Source organism: Protomyctophum bolini, assembly GCF_963924005.1.
Source record: "Protomyctophum bolini genome assembly, chromosome: 5".
NCBI classification, from domain to species: Eukaryota; Metazoa; Chordata; class Actinopteri; order Myctophiformes; family Myctophidae; genus Protomyctophum; species Protomyctophum bolini.
Genome location: NC_137866.1, coordinates 32,837,525 through 32,854,808, shown reverse-complemented (window position 1 = coordinate 32,854,808; position 17,284 = coordinate 32,837,525). Strand labels below are relative to the sequence as shown.

Genomic DNA, 17,284 nt, shown 5'->3' with positions numbered 1-17,284 from the left:
CACTGCAGTGTTTCTGAACATTCTCAAAGACTGATTGTGTGACTCATGTCTAAAGAAGCTCCTTATTATACTTGAACCCTAGCGTCCCTATTATGGGGGGAAGATTAGCCGAAAATAGCTACAATCCGAGTTTGTAGATTTGTGAAGAGAGTTGATGTACAGAGTCAGTTTACAAAGTAAGTATAAAGGGTAAGGGTATACGAGGTTGTAAATGTACTCAGTAATGAGTAATGGATAGGCCTAATAATAGTTTAATGGCTGTGTAATTTCTGTTCTGCTCTACTGCAACCACAGCAAGACCACAGGATACAGGACGGGAAGGTCGTAGGTGTGTTGTTGCAATATTTGGTTTGTCTGGGCCGTTCGTACGACATCTTTTTAATTCTCACAAACAGGATGTGGGGATCACAGTGGCATTACATGGGAAAATAAAATGTAAAATTAGTATTGGGGGGGTGCTAGAAACTACTTCCGGAATGGCATTTTGTGTTGAAATGACATACCTTTGTGTACTGCGCGAAAGAAAACTATTAGCACGTGCGTGCGTGCGTGCGTGCGTGCGCTTGCAGGGGTGGGTGTGTACTCGCTTAAGCAGTGTCTCAAAACACTTTAAGAATTTCTCAGACGTGTGGTCGCCATCCCAATGGTCAGGCTTGGGCACAAAGCAGCCCTTTATGCGAGCAGAGTTGGTATTGGTGACCCGGTGTTTTCCCATCCTTCACTTGAACAGCTACAGTCCGCCACAGCTGGCTGACAGCCAGTAGGCCGCAGATAAACCGTCTGCTTTGGTATTTCAGAGGCAAAGGAAGAGACAAAGAGGGGTCACACACAGTGGCTCGATGCCACTTATTTGACCTCCAATAAGCATTCTTGTCGACTGAAGCTCCTTTTTACGGGTTGTTTCTACAGAGCCGGTGACGGGAGAGACGAGGGTGTGTATGAGTGAGTGGGGAGGGGTGTTGTGGGAGGGGGGGTTGGGGAGGTGAAGAGGTGGTTACACCAAGGTGCATGAATGAGGGCCTTTGTCCCCGTCGCCCCCCCAAAAATGTTCCCTTCTCCCAACTCCCCTGCTTCCTCTCTCAGCTCCTACACATGTATCCTTCGTTCACCTGTGTGTGTTTTTTTTTCTTTTTCTTTTCTTGGTGGTCTAGGAGCGAGCGACTATAAGAGGGTGGTCCAAGAATCTGGATTCCTCACACTTGTTTGTAAGGCTCTTCCTCAGCACAGTTTCACCGAGAGACCCAGAGAGCGTTGAAGGGAATCCTAATCAAGATGAGCCGACTCGGCCTCGTGTGCCTGTGTGTCTGTGCGGTGAGCTCCCTCACTTACGGCAGGGCCGTCCGACGAGGAGAGAAACCGGCAGGGTCGAAGCTGAGGCAGACCACGGACGAACCTGAACCCCATGACTCCATTATTCCTGGTAAGTCACTTTTGCAATGTCTAAAATGGCCTGTTCAGTGTATTGTTGTATAGTGGGACCTTTTCTGAATTCATTTATTAATGTTTTATTATCACCTCCTCAGTGCTGAGCTTTCCTCCATGATGCTTATAGGCTACTGTGTACCATTTGCGTCAGGTTTCATTACAGTGTATCAGGTTTCATTACAGTGTATGGGGGTATGTGTGAACACAGTAAAATCCTCAGTGTGTTTAATGTGTATAACTCTGGGACTGTTAGTGTGCAAATGGAACTCTGAGAGAGTATGCAATATTGCATGGTTCCATTTGTACAATCTCAGTGTTATTAAGACTGAGGATTTGACAGTGTACTGTGTGTTGTCTGTTATCCAGGTCAATGCCAAGTGAATGGCATGTCTCTGTTTGATGGAGCCATGTGGTCCACTCAGCCCTGCTCTCTGTGCCAGTGCAGGAGAGGTATTGTCAGCTGTCAGGCCGTTGTACCCTGTGGCGGTAAGGTCCACACACACCACAGCTCCTGAAATAATACCCACCTCGCCTCTCTCCTCTGTCCTCTACAGACAGTGCTTATCCTTACGTAATTAGCACCTAACCTTAATTCCGCCCAACTCCTTTTTGCGTGCATAACCCTCAAACTATTCCCACTTGCCAAAGTGCTTATCCCTCAACACTCCCCGCTTAAGTGCTAGTCCATTAGACACTTTGTAGGCCTGATACGTTCAGCCCTAAAGCCTTAGCACTGTTGTTATGCACTTCCAACCAACAACATGACTCTCCTTGTGTCAACAACCGTCTTATCGTGTTCCTCTTGGCTTATGACAAAGATTATGTTGCCTGATGAACTGAAAGACACTATTGAGCCTGGTGGTTAAATGAACACTACATATTTCTGGTTGCAGTACATGGCTTGTAGATAACCGGATAGCATGTAGTCCCTGGTCCCTGGTTAGATTCCAGTCAGAGACCTGTGTTGCAATGCCTTTCCCCTTCTCTGCCCGCAAGCTTCTTTCTTTTATACGTGAATGAAATAGAGCGTCGCAGTCCCTTCCCCTTTCAGAACGACGAGTGACCCAGGAAATGATTCTCCATTCATTTTCTCCATAGGCTTTTCAAAAAGTATTTATTTAAAGATGGTTACGCCACAAACAAAGCCAACTCGGATCGTGACAAATCATGACAATGAACACAATGTTTTGGGCAGATCAAATAAGTTATAAGAAGAAAAACAAAACAAATAGTGTTGTCGCCTGCCTTTATTTTCTTCTTTCTAATTATTTGATCGGCCCAAAATATTGTGTTTGTTGTCGTGATTTGTCACGATCCGAGTTGGCTTTGTCCGCGGCGTAACCGCCTTTATATAAATACTTTTTGAAAAGCCTATGGAGAAAATGAATGGAGAATCATTTCCTGGGCCAAGAATAATAAGAGCGTTGGCTTCCATGTGGATCTCAGACTTCATGTGGTGTGCTCTGTGACATCAGTCATCGCTATGACATATCTATTGTACTGTATGTATGACTCGATATTTATATATGGGGAGTTATTTCCCTTGGCCTGCTGGCACAAGGAATTTGCCCTTGATTGGCCCAGCAGTTTGCAAGATTTTCCCCGGACGCGCGCACACACACACACACACACACACACACACACACACACACACACACACACACACACACACACACACACACACACACACACACACACACACACCAATTTCCACACTCTGAATCTGATTGTCTTAATAAGAACATCCTTAACAGCTGCATTGGAGAATTTTTACCATACTACTCATACGTTGGCACTTGGCAGCCCCTAGTGGAAGTTAGAGGTAACTGTTATGATACTGCACCATTTAGATCCCTGAAGCTCACTGCTGACTGTGAGTGTTCATAATCTTGCATAAATCTTGCAATCTTGCATCGTAATAGCTTAGTTAAAGGTTATTTTTTTGTAAAAGATAATACATAAATAAAATTATATATATAAATATATATAAAAATATATATATTCAATTTCAGTAGTAATTGTATTGTATTGAGTTCTCTATCCTGATTGGATAAATTGGTGTTCTGAAAATGCATTTTCTGTTCAATCACTCACACTACCTTTAAGACCATGCTTGCTATCCACCTTCTCACTTTTGTAATTCTCCTTAAGCTACATACCTCTTATGATCACCTACCACCCTTCATATTATGTATATGTCTTACTGATGCGTTTATTCTCCTCTTAACAACCACTATACAACACATCCCCTTTCTCCTCTCCTCTTGTACATTATATATATATTCCACCATTAGCATTCAAACATGCATGTATTCTTGAGCAAATTGTTCCATGCATGATTAAGACTTAAGGCCTTTACACACCAGGGGCGTGGCAAGTAAACAATGATAAAAATGTGAAATTCAAAATATTTGCATCAAAACTATTCATGATGGTCATTCATGCTTTTGATTACCTTATCAATCCTGTGGGGGGATTCAGTTTTCAGCTTCACCCATGGATGGTTATGATGAGCGCTTGGGGGGGAGAGCAGTTAAGATGTAAGTGTCTTGCTGCAGAGACAGTTCGACACATAGACCACAATGATTACTCTGATTACCAGATGGCCTCTCTACCCAGCATCCTATGGCCGTCCCATACCGGTTGATGCCTTTATTATATGGTCCAGACTCGCTCTACACATTCCTCACACATTTGTTTTACGGCGCTTTTTTCTCTCCCCAGGTTCAAATAACCCGCAATCCAGGGCCCCAAAAGCTAAGAGGCTGGATGATAGCAAGGTTGATAAAGCTGAGACCGCTGAGCAGAGTAATGGTGGTACAAGAGTACAAGAGGTAAAAAAGATACCAGCAGAACCTGTGAGTGGATCAAACGATAATACAAATGTGTAATAATAATGATAATAATAATAGATTATTTTGTATATTTGCAAGAACAAAGAAACCAGATAATTTTAAGACAGAAACAATTGTTTGTGTCTGGAACAAGTTGTAGAGGTGTTGCATGCTGAAAATAAGGGATCAAACTCACAATCTGTTGCATTGAAATACGTTGTGACCTTGACCTTGACAATTTAGTATAAATTAGCTCTGTGTCCGGGTAGGTACCCTCACAAAATACAGCAGTAATCCTGGTCTCTAAACTGCCTCCCCCTGGCCAGCCGGGACGCCTGATGGAGGGGAAAGGAACTGGTTGGAATAACGTGTTCCTTCCATGCGCTACGTCCAACCGGGGAAACTCCCCCCTGTCAGGTGAAAAGAAGCGGCTTGGACTCCTCATGCATAGAAGGAAGCATGAGGTCAGTCCGTTGCTCTCCCCAGGTTGACAGAGAGAGCCTAGCCCCCAGGATTACATTCGATAATTGACACTGGGTAAAAAGCGTGGGATAAAAAATAAATAAGGAAAAAGTATAAATTAGGCTCAAAGTGTCTTGTGTGTTTCTCAGTTGCCACGTTCTGTGTGGGACAAACCTGTGGCAGCCAAGAAGAAGAAACAGGACTTGCAACGTGACAGGATGGCAGTGAAGAGGGTGGCGGTGCCTGTGGTGGTCAAGATGCCGGTGAGGGCACCTGCCATGCCCGTTGTGAAGATGCCCATATTCAGCTTTCCTGAATCACACGAATCACATGAATCACATGATGATGATGACTTTGATGATGACATCGTCGGACCGCCGCCTCGGCTGCAAGTGATGGCCCGGCCCACAATGAGACCCATACCTAAGCCCAGGGTAACGATGGCTAGGACGGCAATACCGCCACCCGTGGCACCAGGGCGCCCGGTGGTCACCTTCCCTCAGATGCCGAGCTTCATGGAGTCACTGCCCGCTGGATGCCTGCTGTCGGACTCACTGATAGCCTGTGGCGGCACTGGTATGACACACATGCCCATCATCAAAGACCAGGGTGTCAGAACCCTCTACCTGGCAGGTGAGCAGCAAACTGAGGAAGTGTGACAAAGAGACTGACTGACAGACTGAAAGACATTAATGAATTGCATTTTCATAGCACTTTCCCAAGTGATCAAAGCACTTTACAATGGTTCATTCATTGGGAGGTGAAGCAAACGGTCACCGCCTGCAGTGTCCTGACTTCCCACATCAATGGTGGCAAGCTAGCACCGACCAACTGATTGGAGGCAATGTAGGGTTGAGTGTCTTGCCCAAGGGCACGTCGGCATGAGCTAGGATTTGAACCGCCGACTCATAGATCATTGGATGACCTGCTCTACCTCCTGAGCCACAGCGGCTCACCCCTGTGCCGGTTAAAAACTACAGAAGGGTAAAAACTTGGCAGGCTAGTAAACAACGCCACTGCAGCTAACAAAATAACTTATGGGTGCCTTGTCATGCCTGCCATGTTTAACTTGAACCGGAAAACACGCCGCAGATTCAGACGAGGGTTTCACACCCTTCTAACACTGAGGATTCGACAGTATATTGAGACGGGCAATTAAAGCTGCAACCTGTAATTTTCACGTCCTGCCTGATCTTCGAACGTGGGTCTCGTTTAGGAAACCAAACATCTACCCGACAGAAGCAGGATCTAAAATGTCTCAATGGAAGAGTAGGGAGACTACTGCCGATTAAGATACCATACATATTGGTTAAACAATTTACAATTTAGGCATTTAGCAGATGCTCCAGAGCGACTTACAGTAAGCAAAATAACATTGTATTCATTAAAATAAGTTCACACACTGACCTTTTTTTGGGTGTTTTGGTTTTATTTATTAAAACAAATTCGTCTTTAGTTTTTTGGGTATGTGCGTATAGGGTTTTATGTTGTCTGTTTCAGCAGGGTACAAATAATCACAATAACATATGATCATAATGATCCGAAACTTCATTCATTCAGTCATAAAAACAAATGGAATAGAATTTTACTGTACAGAATGAGCTTCCTGAAGGGTATCTGCATGCTGTCTTGATTGATCTCTAAATGTCTATACCTTCTTCTTGTCCTGTCAGACAACCGAATCAGTAAGATTCCTGCGAGGGCTCTGGCAGGCCTCCCCAACCTAGAGTGGCTGGACCTCAGCAAGAACAAGCTGACTGACGACTCCCTCAGCCCAGGGCTTTTCCAGGTCTGTCATATCAATACAATGTAAAAACCTCAGTGTTAATTTAACTCATAAAGTACAAGAATTGTTTTAAATATCGATCCATTTATTAATGTATCGCTATGACACAGACAACATTTGGAACCTGGATATAGAGTATATTGTTTTTGGTGTTGCTTCATAGACAGAGGACTAAGGACAGAGGACGGTTGACACAGTGACACAGGTTTCCAGTCGAAAGTGAAACAAGGGACGTTGCGATTATGTGGTTGGTTGATGCACTATCCAGTCAGCTCCCACTGCCCGCCCCAGTATGTTCTTATTTTAACCATCCAGATCTCTCCCACAATCGGTCAAGGAGCTGTAATTTACACTTAAAGCCACCGAGACCACCTCCAGCTAAGTCGGTCTGCAGTCTGAGATCCCTCATTATACCCGTTGTCAAAACCTGGTATTGCTGAAGACAAACTGTCTGACTGACTGTACGTAGTGTCAACGCCTAGCCAGGGTGCCTGGCTGTGTCCAGTTAAAACTCTTGTGTGTTGTCAGACTCAGGCCCATTCCTAAACACACTCCCCCACATAGCAGCCTCATGTTACAAGAGTTTATTGACCATTCTCATGGCACGTTTGCACAAAATGTATTATGCTGTTGTTTTGGTACAGTGCTGTTTTACCAATGTCCGGCAAGATACTTGTTTATGTACTTAATGTACTTAGGCTACTATACTTATTCTTCATAAAAATGTAGTGGGCTACACTAAAGCTGTCTTTTAAAATAAGTAGCTATTGAAGGTAATTTGTACCTAATGTGGTTGAGTGATTGAATATTCAGCACATGAGATGAGACAGAGAATTCTCGATGGACAAACTCATCTCTCACTCAAAACTAATCTGTTGTGTCATTTACATTTATATTGATGTGCCATTGAAAATGCAGCTTTGGTACAGTAGCTTTTGTCAACCTACTTATTTGACCCGATTCCCTAAGGCTCTAGGCAACCTCCTGTTTTCGGTCTACAGTACACTAGCTATTTTCGCTGAATGTTAGTCCCAGAATAGGAATTAACTATTTGAAATTAATCCCCAAGCTATAGTAGCTTTTTTCTTTTTCTTAATAACTTTTTATTGAGCTTTTACGTTTTCACATACAGTAGAATTATAGTAGCTTACTTATAGATAATTGCCCAACACATAACAAAATTATGTGGAGAATCATTGAGGGAGTTTGTGTTGTCTTGTGGTTGAGAGTATCCATGTTGTTATTGATATACTGTAGACTGTAGAGAGTTAAATTAAGCCCCCTGGTCCAGTCTGACCCCCTCACACTGAATTACACCAAATTTTTGCAATGAATGGAAGAGGACAGTCACAGTCAACAGACAAACCCACATAAAATGAGGACAGCATGTTTGGACTTTTACTACCTGTTCTCACTGGGGTGCAATGGTGACTACAGCCAAGAATCATCTGGGAGCTGGCAGTGGTGCATGATTTAATACCTCATATCCATGTTGCACACAGCCCTTTAGAGTCATTCATTCCATTCTCAATGAAGATAACATGGATGTTATAAAGTATGTTGCAGCAATAAGTTTGTGTGTGTGTGTGTGTGTGTGTGTGTGTGTGTGTGTGTGTGTGTGTGTGTGTGTGTGTGTGTGTGTGTGTGTGTGCGCGTGTGTGCGTGCGTGTGTGCGTGCGTGTGCGTGTGCGCGTGCGTGCGTGTTGATTGAATACTTTATTAACAGTTTTCATGGACAGGCACAGGGATCAAGTACAGTACAACACAAGGTCTGCTAAAAGGGTCAAACAAAAAAAGCCTTTCAGCTTGTTTCCATTGGTGTTCATGTACTCAATTAATCGAAGAACTCCATTAAACCTTTTGAGCCCCAATCCCCCGCCGGCTGTCCACCTCATGAACAGCTCTCAGCGGGTAAATGGGGCTGGTCAAGGTCTCAGGTTCCAACATATATTTTAGATTTTCCCTCCCGGACCCCCGTGGCGTTTAAGAGGTTAAATGATCACTGATGATTTTATAGTGAACTTTGGATTCTCTTAGATTGAACGATGTACAGTATTAAACATGGGGTCTGTGGTCTAATGCAGATCAAACTAGGGGTGGGCGATATGGAAAAATATATCACAATATCTTTTCAAGCAGTATCACGAATTCACGATACATGATATGTTCACGATATTTTTCCATGAGTTTTTAGAGTTATTGTTCAAGTTACTTAACCGTACAACCACCTACAAGGTAAGAAAAACTAAAAGAAAAAGGAGTAACGCATTCACTGTATCACGATATATACGGTATATACGATATCTCTGAAAAGGCATATCGTGGAGACATCTTGTCACGATACAATATTTATAACCATATCGCCCACCCCTAGATCAAACTGGGGTCCTTGGTTTTAAAAAGCTTTTGATTGACTGATTTTGACACTTAGTTTGTTTTTTTGCAGAATCTGACTAAACTCAGGAGGTTGATTCTGGACGGCAACAACCTGACCAAGGTGCCGATGTTTCTCCCAGCGTCTCTGGTGGAGCTGAAGATCAACGACAACAAACTCAGCGGCCTCACACCCAGCAGTTTCAAGGGTGGGACACAGACTCCTACGTTCTCTTCTTGGGGGACACAGACTCCTACGTTCTCTAGGGTGGGACACAGACTCCTACGTTCTCTAGGGTGGGACACAGACTCCTACGTTCTCTAGGGTGGGACACAGACTCCTACGTTCTCTTCTTGGGGGACACAGACTCCTACGTTCTCTAGGGTGGGACACAGACTCCTACGTTCTCTAGGGTGGGACACAGACTCCTATGTTCTCTAGGGTGGGACACAGACTCCTACGTTCTCTAGGGTGGGACACAGACTCCTACGTTCTCTAGGGTGGGACACAGACTCCTACGTTCTCTAGGGTGGGACACAGACTCCTACGTTCTCTAGGGTGGGACACAGACTCCTACGTTCTCTAGGGTGGGACACAGACTCCTATGTTCTCTAGGGTGGGACACAGACTCCTACGTTCTCTAGGGTGGGACACAGACTCCTACGTTCTCTAGGGTGGGACACAGACTCCTACGTTCTCTAGGGTGGGACACAGACTCCTACGTTCTCTAGGGTGGGACACAGACTCCTACGTTCTCTAGGGTGGGACACAGACTCCTACGTTCTCTAGGGTGGGACACAGACTCCTACGTTCTCTAGGGTGGGACACAGACTCCTACGTTCTCTAGGGTGGGACACAGACTCCTACGTTCTCTAGGGTGGGACACAGACTCCTACGTTCTCTAGGGTGGGACACAGACTCCTACGTTCTCTAGGGTGGGACACAGACTCCTACGTTCTCTAGGGTGGGACACAGACTCCTACGTTCTCTTAACTAGTAACTCAAGTTTTCAAATAAATGTAGTGGAGTAAAAGTACAATATTTGTCTCTGAAATGTAGTGGAGTAGAAGTAAAAGTACAGAAAATACTCAACATACTCAAGTAAACTTACAAATACCTCCAAATTTTACTTCGTTACTTTCCACCACTGCTTGGGGGATTAACAACTTAACAAGAGAAGCTTTATCCATGTGTAGGAACTGCAGGCACTAATAATATGCCTGACTACGCCACCTTCCGCTTGTAGCTTTTATATACTTCCTGGTCATGTGACTATAGGTCAGGTGCAGTGGGTGCACCATTCACCTAGATTCCCACACAACTGACACAAGCATACAGAATGTGGGCTTGAGGATGCTGTGACAGGAGAGGGGAAATAGTTGTCTGTTTATGGGGCCTGACATCACAGTACAAAGGACAAATGCCTCCAAGAGGATGTAAGCCAGTTCATCTGTAGGTCACATTTGTTACTTGCCTTACAATCTTTTCCCCAGAATGAGCGAGTGCATTCTACTATCGGCAGTTGCCGGCGACGCCGGGGCTGAAAATGCAGTGTTATTAGCTAGGACAGTGGTTCCCAAACGTTTTTATGCTTGAGACCCAGGAGAGAAATTGTTTAGTATCCCCGGGCCCCAAACTATAGAGAACATTGCAGATCTACAAGCTCACAATTGGCTATTTTCCTTGAAACCCTTAAATAGGTGGGAATCAACTGGGTGTCGTCACTCAATCAGTTAATAAACCAATAGGCTGTATCTGTCTGTTTAGGGTTGTCTAAACTTCTTACCCTGGAACTGGAGGACAACTACTTCCATGATGGAAACGTCTCTCCATTGACCTTCCGCCCCTTGAGGAAGCTCATGTACCTTCGCCTGGAGGACAATAAGTTCCGTGCTATCCCCTCTGGTCTGCCGACCTCTCTGCAGGTCTGTTTGTATAGAAGTTTGTATAGAAGTTAACCATGTTAAATCCCATGACGCCAAAACGCTTCGGAACCCATCAGATGACGGGTTAAGATTTAACCCTGAAAGTCGCCATACCCGTCAGATGGTGGGTTGTAAGGCTTATATCAATTCCAAGTAGCCAAAGCTCAACACAGTTCATGTTCATGATTACTCACATTTGAATGCTAATTTAAAAAAAAGCATGGGTTCAGGTTTTGTACATAGCCCTGTTTGTTTACATTGCTACTGTAGTGACCGTAATGCACTTGCATACCACAGACAATACTACCAAGTCACTACCATTACGTGTTGGCTACACATTAAAAACCTTGTGTTCATTCTATGCATTTTGTAACAAAATTAACACTTTTTACATATGGTACTGTCGTGTTTATAACTTGGGTATGCCTTTGTGTAATGTGCATGTGTATAGCTGTGTTTAACTTCTAATAAATATATGTGTCTTGTTTTTGTAGGCTCTCCACCTTTCGGACAACAAAATCGAGGTGGTCCACGCTGGCATCCTCAACAAGACCGTTAACCTGAGGGTCCTGGACCTCAGTCACAACCGCATCCGAGAAGACCGCATCGCCCCGCGAGCCTGGATTCACCTGTTGTAAGTCTTGCAACTCTGAGTGTACAAAAATGGACCGTGAGAGATTCTACTATGTAATGTTTTGGACCGTACCACCCTTATTTTAGACTTTTATTAATACATTTAATATCATGAAACATAATGAGACTTTACTGCCTCCATGAGGAGAGTTTTAAAATAGAACTCCATATTTACTATGGGTTATAGTTTCCCGGTTTCAAAAACACTGATGTGTATCTAATTATACATGTTTGTACATTTTCAATTTCTTGAAGAATGTCTCAGTTTCAGAAAACATAGAAATATAAGCAAATATCAAAAGTTGTCTATACTTCTCATTACAATGTGTGGCTTTGTTTTTGTTTGTGTTCAATTTTAAACAGTATTCAGTCCATTTGGCTATGTAACTAATCATTGGACTGTTGACTGTTCAGAATGTTGCTGCCTTTTCCTACCCAATTTAGTCATTGAGCCAATTGATTCCTCCCCAAACACATTTTTGTGCCTTCGTCCTACTCAACTCTCCCCGCTGACAGGTGCAGCCCCAGCTTGTAGGATCATGTGCAATGACCATTATCACCCTCCCCGCCGAGCTTTCCTCCCGTGGGCACGGGCCAATATGGGCCCTATGCCACAGAATGACTCTTTTTCTATAACTCTATGCTCTTTCTTCCCTAAATGGAACCTTACTTGTTCATTTGGTATTGGAACTCACTCAAGGACACTTTGAGACCCACTGGTGTAGCAGAGTGTTTCCAGTAAGCCAACACGCACAATTAGCAGCACCCTGACTCTGTTTGACTAGAATGGAACAGAGTCTTAAATAGTATCATCGGTAACACTTGTGAAGGAGGTAGGTAAGGGGCACAACTTAATTCCAAAATGGCGTGTGCATAGAGCCTATTGTGTTCACATTGAGACGCCCGACAAAGCCAGATGCACCGCGGTGGATTCGAATCCACAGCCTTTCCTTATTGGTGTGGGCAGGGACTTTACCACCGCGCCACCCGAGAGCCTAATACATGCTTTTTGCCCAAAACATGTTTCTTTTCTCTTCACAATCCCGCCTGTGTCCCATTTTCAGGAAGCTGGAATATCTGGACCTGTCCCACAACAAACTGGTGCACGCGCCCTCGTTCCTGCCCGCTGGCGTGCGACAGCTCACCCTCCACCACAACCAGATTGAGCGCATCCCCGGCTATGTGTTCGCTCACTTGCACCCAGGCCTGGACTCGCTTCATTTGTCCCACAACAGGCTTCGGGATGACGGCATCGATGGCGTGTCCTTCATGGGCCTGTCGGCCTCACTGTCCGAACTGCTGCTAGACCACAACCAGCTGCGGTCCATCCCTCGAGGCCTGCTCCAGTTGAAGAACCTGCAGCACCTCCGGCTCAACCACAACCTCATCAGGTAACACCTGATAACACGTCTCAATATGCCAATGCCTTCTCAGCTTCTTTCACACAGGTAAATGCTCTCACATATAGTAACTCCCTTTTGAGCCCCCTCCCTCCCTCCCTCTTTCTTTCTTTCTTTCTTTCTTTCTTATTTCCATTCTTTTATTTATTTCCTTTTATTTTGATCCCTTTTTTCCCCCTTTGTTACTTTCTTCTATACTTATATTTTTACATTATTTATTTTCTCTTTCTTTTTTCTTTTGACTCCCTCCCTCCCTCATCTTTCTTTGGATGTCCGTTTAAAATCCATCTCTCTGTCTCTCTGTCTCGCTTTGTCTTTCTTCATGCATGTGTGCGTGTGCATGCTGCATGCTGTAGTCCTACGGAGTAACAAAGAAAAGACAATCTAAAAGTATCTTGAGTTCTACAGAACTTGCCTGTGTGTACTGTACAGTTCTCCCGAGTCTGAGAGATACTCATCTTCATCACAACCAAAGTAACTATCACTACGCAAAAGTATGCATCCAAAAACTCATTGTTACCTCATCAAACATGTAATTACTGTTATACTAAAGAAAAAGCAGCCATCCGAGTACTAAAAAGGTTAAAAAAAAAACTTTATTGGTTAAAATTAGCAAAATGTAATTACTGTTGTTCTCTGTTGTTTTCTCTGTGACAGTGGGAGCAATATACTGTAGCTCATGTGACCCTCTGAAAATGTCAACTTTTGTCACCAAAAAGAAACCATTCCAAGATAGATGCACAACATACTCCTTGCCGGTTAGTCTGGCTCAGCTTGAGGAAAGTAGATTGAAATGCGACATTGGTTGATATGTGCTGTGCTTGGTTCAGAGTCGACCGATGCAATGAGATGCAGACACCAGTGGTGGAAAAATCTTTTACTTGGACCTCACAATGCGTCAAGCTTGTAGATCGTCTATTTTCAAATGGCCGAACTGGGCTGAAGTGGGGAATATATGTTTTGTAATAATAATCAAAATCTACAAAGTATAATATTTGCCTCTGAGATGTAGTGGAGTAGAAGTAAAAATACTTGTATAGTATAGTAAAAAGTATAGTACTTGAGTAAATGTACGTAGTTACTTTACACCACTGGCCAATACCAACTTGGGACTCCTGAATCGCTGCCCTCCACACCCTACATGAGGGTCTTGAGCTCTACAAGCTCTGTGCACAGTACTCTGTGCAGTAATGATGACAGTTGGATGCAACATAGTGTGTTATGTCTGGACAGGCATGCAGTAGAGATTTGTGAAAATAGTGTGGTTTGGTAGGAGAAGGCGGGCAGATAAACGGTCGACCCCCCCTTTCAGTGAAGCGACTGAACTCCCTCCAGTATAGGCTATACCTCCAGTGCCATGATCGTGGGCCTCTTGGTCATCAAGGCAAATAAATATCTGGGCTATTGTTGGAGCATAAACTGCCACTTTTCTTTTAAACAACGTCCGACCGTCCTTCCTGTCCACAGCTATGTGCCGATGAACTCCCTGTGCGACATGCACGCCACTGAAGACTCGCCGCTGATCTCAGTTCACCTGCAGTACAACCTGATCCAGCGCCGCCTCATCCCTCCCACAGCCTTCTCCTGCATCAGGAACTACCACAGCGTTCTGCTGCGGCCCCAGAGCCACGACGATGACTATGACGAGTGAACTAAAAAAAAAATGCTGCGCTGGTTCCTCAAACTTGTTCTTTTCACGCACCCCCAGTTTTATATCTCTGCGGTCTGTCGGGAAGAAACCACCTAACTCCAATATGTTCATTTTCCAGGAAATTAAAAATAGACATTTTTCAGGAAATGAAGAAAACCGTGTGAAGTGAGGGGCGCTCATGTCATCATCATACATCATCTCTTTCCGGACAATCACAATTTGCGTTCTCACCTTCGTCATCAATGTTTGTGTTATGCAATATTTGTGTTTACACAAACACAAAATTGTCCATTCATTGTTTTTTTTTCAAAGCGCTTTTTAATACTTTTCATTGGTTCAATATTTTTTAACCACCACACAGACGTAATAGTGTGGTGTCAATAGAATTAATTTATCGAAAAACTAAATCTAAAACCTTGAAAAATGTAGTTAAGTGTTTTCCTCCTGACAGCAACGCATGTTTGTCCATCGACCCCCATTTGATGAAATGTTTTACCTCTGGGACCTACACTGTAATTAGCAGTGTTCATTTACCTCTGACAGTGTATTTGGTCCATAGGGTTGTCACTCAGAGTCCATTTGGTTCCTAACTGTCAGTCATTTAGTTGAGAATCCCCTGGAAACCCCTGAAGGACCCTGGTGTACTACGGTATGTAGCCTACTTGATATTTCAAAATGTAAGGGTAACACAGTCATGCGTCTGTCTTTTACTTAATGACACATGGACATGAATGAATGAATGGTTTATTTTGATCTATTCAGTTAGACAATTACAAAAAAAAATATGGGTCCTTTTAGTTCCTTTAGAGTTACAAACCCATAAGGGTATTTTTGGTTGCATTTATACACAAATGGGATTTTACTGTGTAGTATCTGTATATCATGCATATAGAGATAGTTTGTACTTCCTAAAACCTGCAAGTGAGTTAAATGGTTAACTCTCCAGACGTCATTGCATTTTTTATAGGGTTGAGCTTAACATGAGCCTTAATTTCATGCTTTGTTGTATGAGTATGACAACACCAACATTTCAAAACTGTTGTGTGCTTTTTTTTACTTTTATAAATTGCCTAAGTGTAATTAAAAAAAACAAAAAAACAAGTTGATTTGTGGATATGATATGATATGATATGAACTTTATTTGTATAGCGCTTTTCAAAACATAGTTCCAAAGTGCTGCACAGAACAGGATTAAAAACAAGAAGAAAAAGGCAGTAACACAATTATAATGGCAAACAAAACAATATCAAGCATGTATGTACAAATTAGCTAATTAAGTAGTTAAAAAATACTCTGTATAAAGATGAGTTTTTAGACGAGACTTAAAAATGGGGACGGATGGGGCTACCCTAATGTGCACTGGCAGTGCATTCCACAGTTTGGGAGCTCGAGCGGAAAAGGCCCGGTTACCCCGGGTAACTAGATTAGTACGGGGGACAGCCAGGAGAGCCTTATCCGAGGATCTAAGGGTACGCACGGAGTTAGGGAGGGATAGCATCTCACGGATGTAAATAGGGGCCAACCCATTTAGGGCTTTGAACGTGATTAAAAGAATCTTAAAATCACATCTGGTGCTCACTGGCAGCCAGTGCAGATCTGCTAAAATTGGTGTGATATGGTCCCGTTTCTTGGTGTTGGTCAGTAGTCGAGCGGCAGAGTTTTGTATGAGTTGTAGGCGGGAAGTAATTTTCTTTGGGAGGCCAGAGTATATGGAGTTACAGTAGTCGAGACGTGATGAGATGAGGGCGTGAATGACGGTTTCGAGATCCGGGGCTGAGAGGAATGGCTTGATTTTGGCTATGTTCCTTAAAGTAGCAGGATTGGACGACTGTTGTTACCTGTTTTTTAAATGAGAGGTCTGAATCAAAAATCACCCCCAGGTTACGGGCTGCAGGAGTAATATTGGTGGAGAAGGAGTTGATCTTCTTGAACAAAACGTATGAAGCCTCTTTATGCCGAAGATATTTTTGAGTGGTGCTAGCCACTCCAAGGCACAGCTTTGTCTGTACTATAGGTCTGCCCGTTACATGCATCGTTGTGGTGCACAGGTTAGCAACCCAAGATCAGTTTGAAGAAAACTGCTCTGCGTGCAGGGGGCTGTGCATATTGTTGCTGATCCATTGGTTGAGAAACTCCAGGTTTGCTTGCTGCTGCCACTGTGTCTGATGTTGTCCAGCTCTTTTGTGTCTATATACTCTACCCAGTTACAATAATCACGTGAAACCGCAGAGAAACCAGAGAAATAGATGGTCTGCTCAAACTGTGCGTGCACCTCCTGACCACTTCTGCTCAAACTCTGCCTCAAAGCCTTGAATAAAACCTACCAATTTCCAAATTAGCCATTTTGTTTTCAGGGATTGTGGTGTGTGGCACACGAGAGGAAGGCTAAACAGTATAGAGGAAGAAACCGTAAGGTGGGACTGACTGTTTATGAGTCATTTTCAGGAGTTTATAAATGCATCGGTCGGGCTACAGGTGTGGTCCCCTGCAGGGACGTGCACACATAGACATCAAAAGGGGCTTCATGCAGCCCCTGCCCTTTTACCCGTCTGTAAAACAACTGCCCTTTCCAGACCACGAATGCAGCATTTAGGTGCATTCGGTGAAAGGTGGAAGAGGTGAAAGAAACGCAAATGCCACTCCTTTCTATGCCATGCCGGAAGGCAGCAGAATTTCTGAACTTGAACACAGTATTTTGCGTTGAACTGATCTGTTTCTAAATCCATGTCGTACGCCACATCTCCACTAGCTAAAGAGTGCTGGGTTGCGCCCCGAAAATAGCTGATCTACAAAC

At 43.8% G+C, this 17,284-nt stretch overlaps 1 protein-coding gene across 2 annotated transcripts; it reads left to right on the top strand.

The window, feature by feature from the left end:
- The first annotated feature begins 1,158 nt into the window (after positions 1-1,158).
- LOC308315368 (extracellular matrix protein 2) lies at positions 1,159-15,591 on the top strand. Of its 2 annotated transcripts, none has more exons than XM_080763311.1 (10): positions 1,159-1,420; positions 1,792-1,911; positions 4,150-4,259; positions 4,871-5,354; positions 6,395-6,510; positions 8,954-9,089; positions 10,649-10,806; positions 11,301-11,440; positions 12,504-12,830; positions 14,307-15,591. In XM_080763311.1, the coding sequence occupies exons 1-10, from the start codon at positions 1,273-1,275 to the stop codon at positions 14,488-14,490; spliced, it is 1,923 nt and encodes a 640-aa protein (XP_080619437.1). In that variant the 5' UTR covers positions 1,159-1,272; the 3' UTR covers positions 14,491-15,591. The 2 variants fall into 2 exon arrangements, with proteins under 2 accessions (XP_080619437.1, XP_080619436.1); XM_080763310.1 differs by having other exon boundaries at positions 4,150-4,283.
- The last annotated feature ends 1,693 nt before the right edge of the window (positions 15,592-17,284 follow it).